We start from the raw sequence: 1,728 nt of genomic DNA, 5'->3' as shown, positions 1-1,728 counted from the left end.
TCTCCATGTCTGTCTCTGTCTCTGTCTCTCTCTCTGCCTCTGTCTCTTGCTTTCTCCCCTTCTCTCTTTGTCTGTCTTTGTTTCTCTGATCTCCCCCTCAATAGTCAAAAGGAGAAAAACAATTGCTTTAGAATGAATCGTCCAATGTAGTTAAAGAAAAAAGGAAAGAGAAGAGAAAAAAATGAAAACAAACACACACACACACATTCCACACTGGGGCTCTGCGAAATCCTGTTGGGGCAAGCTGCTGATCTTCTGGAGCGTCTCCATTCAGCTCTGGCACTAGTAAGCTTCTATGTGGACATGTGGGTTGGGAATACCATAACTCGATAGTTGTGCATAGTTCTCCTCTCTCCAGGTTTTGGCCTCCTGCTGCAGCTTGCCTTCACCATATCCACTCACAACTGCCTCTGGTGGCACACCTTTGAACTTCCTGCCTTTTAGAAGACATCCAACCTGGGTCATCACCAGCGACTTTGACTCTTGTCTTGCCATTGGACTCTGATGACTCTGAAGGAGAGAGTGAGGCTGCTGGCTTCCTACAACTCTGCCTCACATAAATCCAATTCATTCACAAGTAAAACATCACCATTGTGATTTCATTAATCCTCTTCAAGAATGAAGGAAAAAGGACTAAAACAGCCAGAGCTAGAGTCAGCTCTGCCTGGCAGAGTCAATTGTTACATTTTTAGTGTGAGCACTTACACCTCAGAAATCCACAAACTCCGCAAATCAGATCTTGATTTATTTTATACTCTGGACTTAAGAAAGTAACAGAGAAAATTTTAATAATTCAGATTGAATTTTTTAAAGTATCATTATTTTTGGAGAGTCAGTTGTTAAATATTTACCAGCACCCTGCTGCTTCTGACCAATTCTGACCAAGGTCCTTGCCTGGAAAGTCAGTTAATAAACAATTATTAAGCTACCTATTATGTGCCAGATCAGGGCGTATAGGTGGTGCTATGGACAGAGCACTGGGCCTGGAATCAGGAAGATCTGACTTTACATCAGGCCTCAGACAGTAGTTGTGTGACCATGGACAATTCATTTAACCCTATTTGCCTCTGTTCCTCATGGTTACTACTAAAAACATTGAATATATAGGATGTCCCAAAAGTGTTTTTCTGCAATAAAGTCTAAATGTGCACTAAGACTTTGGGGACATTCTGTATTTCTATTACACATATTTGAACTACTCTTACAGATATTCTAAGTTTAACTGAGGCAGATAGGTGTCAAAGCAGGTATAGCACTGGACCTGGAAAGAGGAAACCCTGAGTTATACGAATAAGCTGTGTGAACCTGGGCAAGTCTTTAGTGCCTATTTCAGCTTCCTCATCTATAAAATGAAGATAAAAATGGTACCTACCTTCCAACACTCAGGATTATTATAAGAATAATATGAGATAATATTTGTAAAGGGCTTTGTAAATTTTAAAACTCTATACATTAGCAGCTGCTTACTACTATTACTACTACTTTTTGGGACATCCCATATATGTGAGCATGATGCAATACAAGGAAGTAAGAGGACATTTGTCCCAGGCACTTAGCATAGGGCCTGGCATATCTATAAAAGGAGTTTAATAAATACTTGTTGATGATTAATTGATTGACCTTAGCACAAATCTTATATCTGATTCTTAGAATAAGTCAATCAACTCCCCTGGTAGTAGTAGTAGTAGTAGTAGTAGTAGTAGTAGTAGTAGTAGTAGTAGTAGTAGT

At 39.6% G+C, this 1,728-nt stretch overlaps 1 protein-coding gene across 1 annotated transcript in view; it reads right to left on the bottom strand.

Annotated features, from left to right (window-relative positions):
• Window positions 1-282: 282 nt before the first annotated feature.
• LOC138160391 (probable maltase-glucoamylase 2) overlaps window positions 283-1,728 on the bottom strand; it is a 30,981-nt gene continuing 29,535 nt past the window's right edge. Inside the window, exon 18 of the mRNA XM_069086997.1 lies at window positions 283-547. Within this exon, the coding sequence (XP_068943098.1) occupies window positions 283-547 (265 nt within the window). The remainder of the gene's footprint in view (window positions 548-1,728) is intronic.

The sequence above is a fragment of the Petaurus breviceps genome, unplaced genomic scaffold (assembly GCF_028583685.1).
Source record: "Petaurus breviceps papuanus isolate PSGF00001 unplaced genomic scaffold, PetGlider_PUasm1.0 181, whole genome shotgun sequence".
In the NCBI taxonomy this organism is placed as follows: domain Eukaryota; kingdom Metazoa; phylum Chordata; class Mammalia; order Diprotodontia; family Petauridae; genus Petaurus; species Petaurus breviceps.
This window is presented reverse-complemented; position numbering and strand designations above follow the sequence as displayed.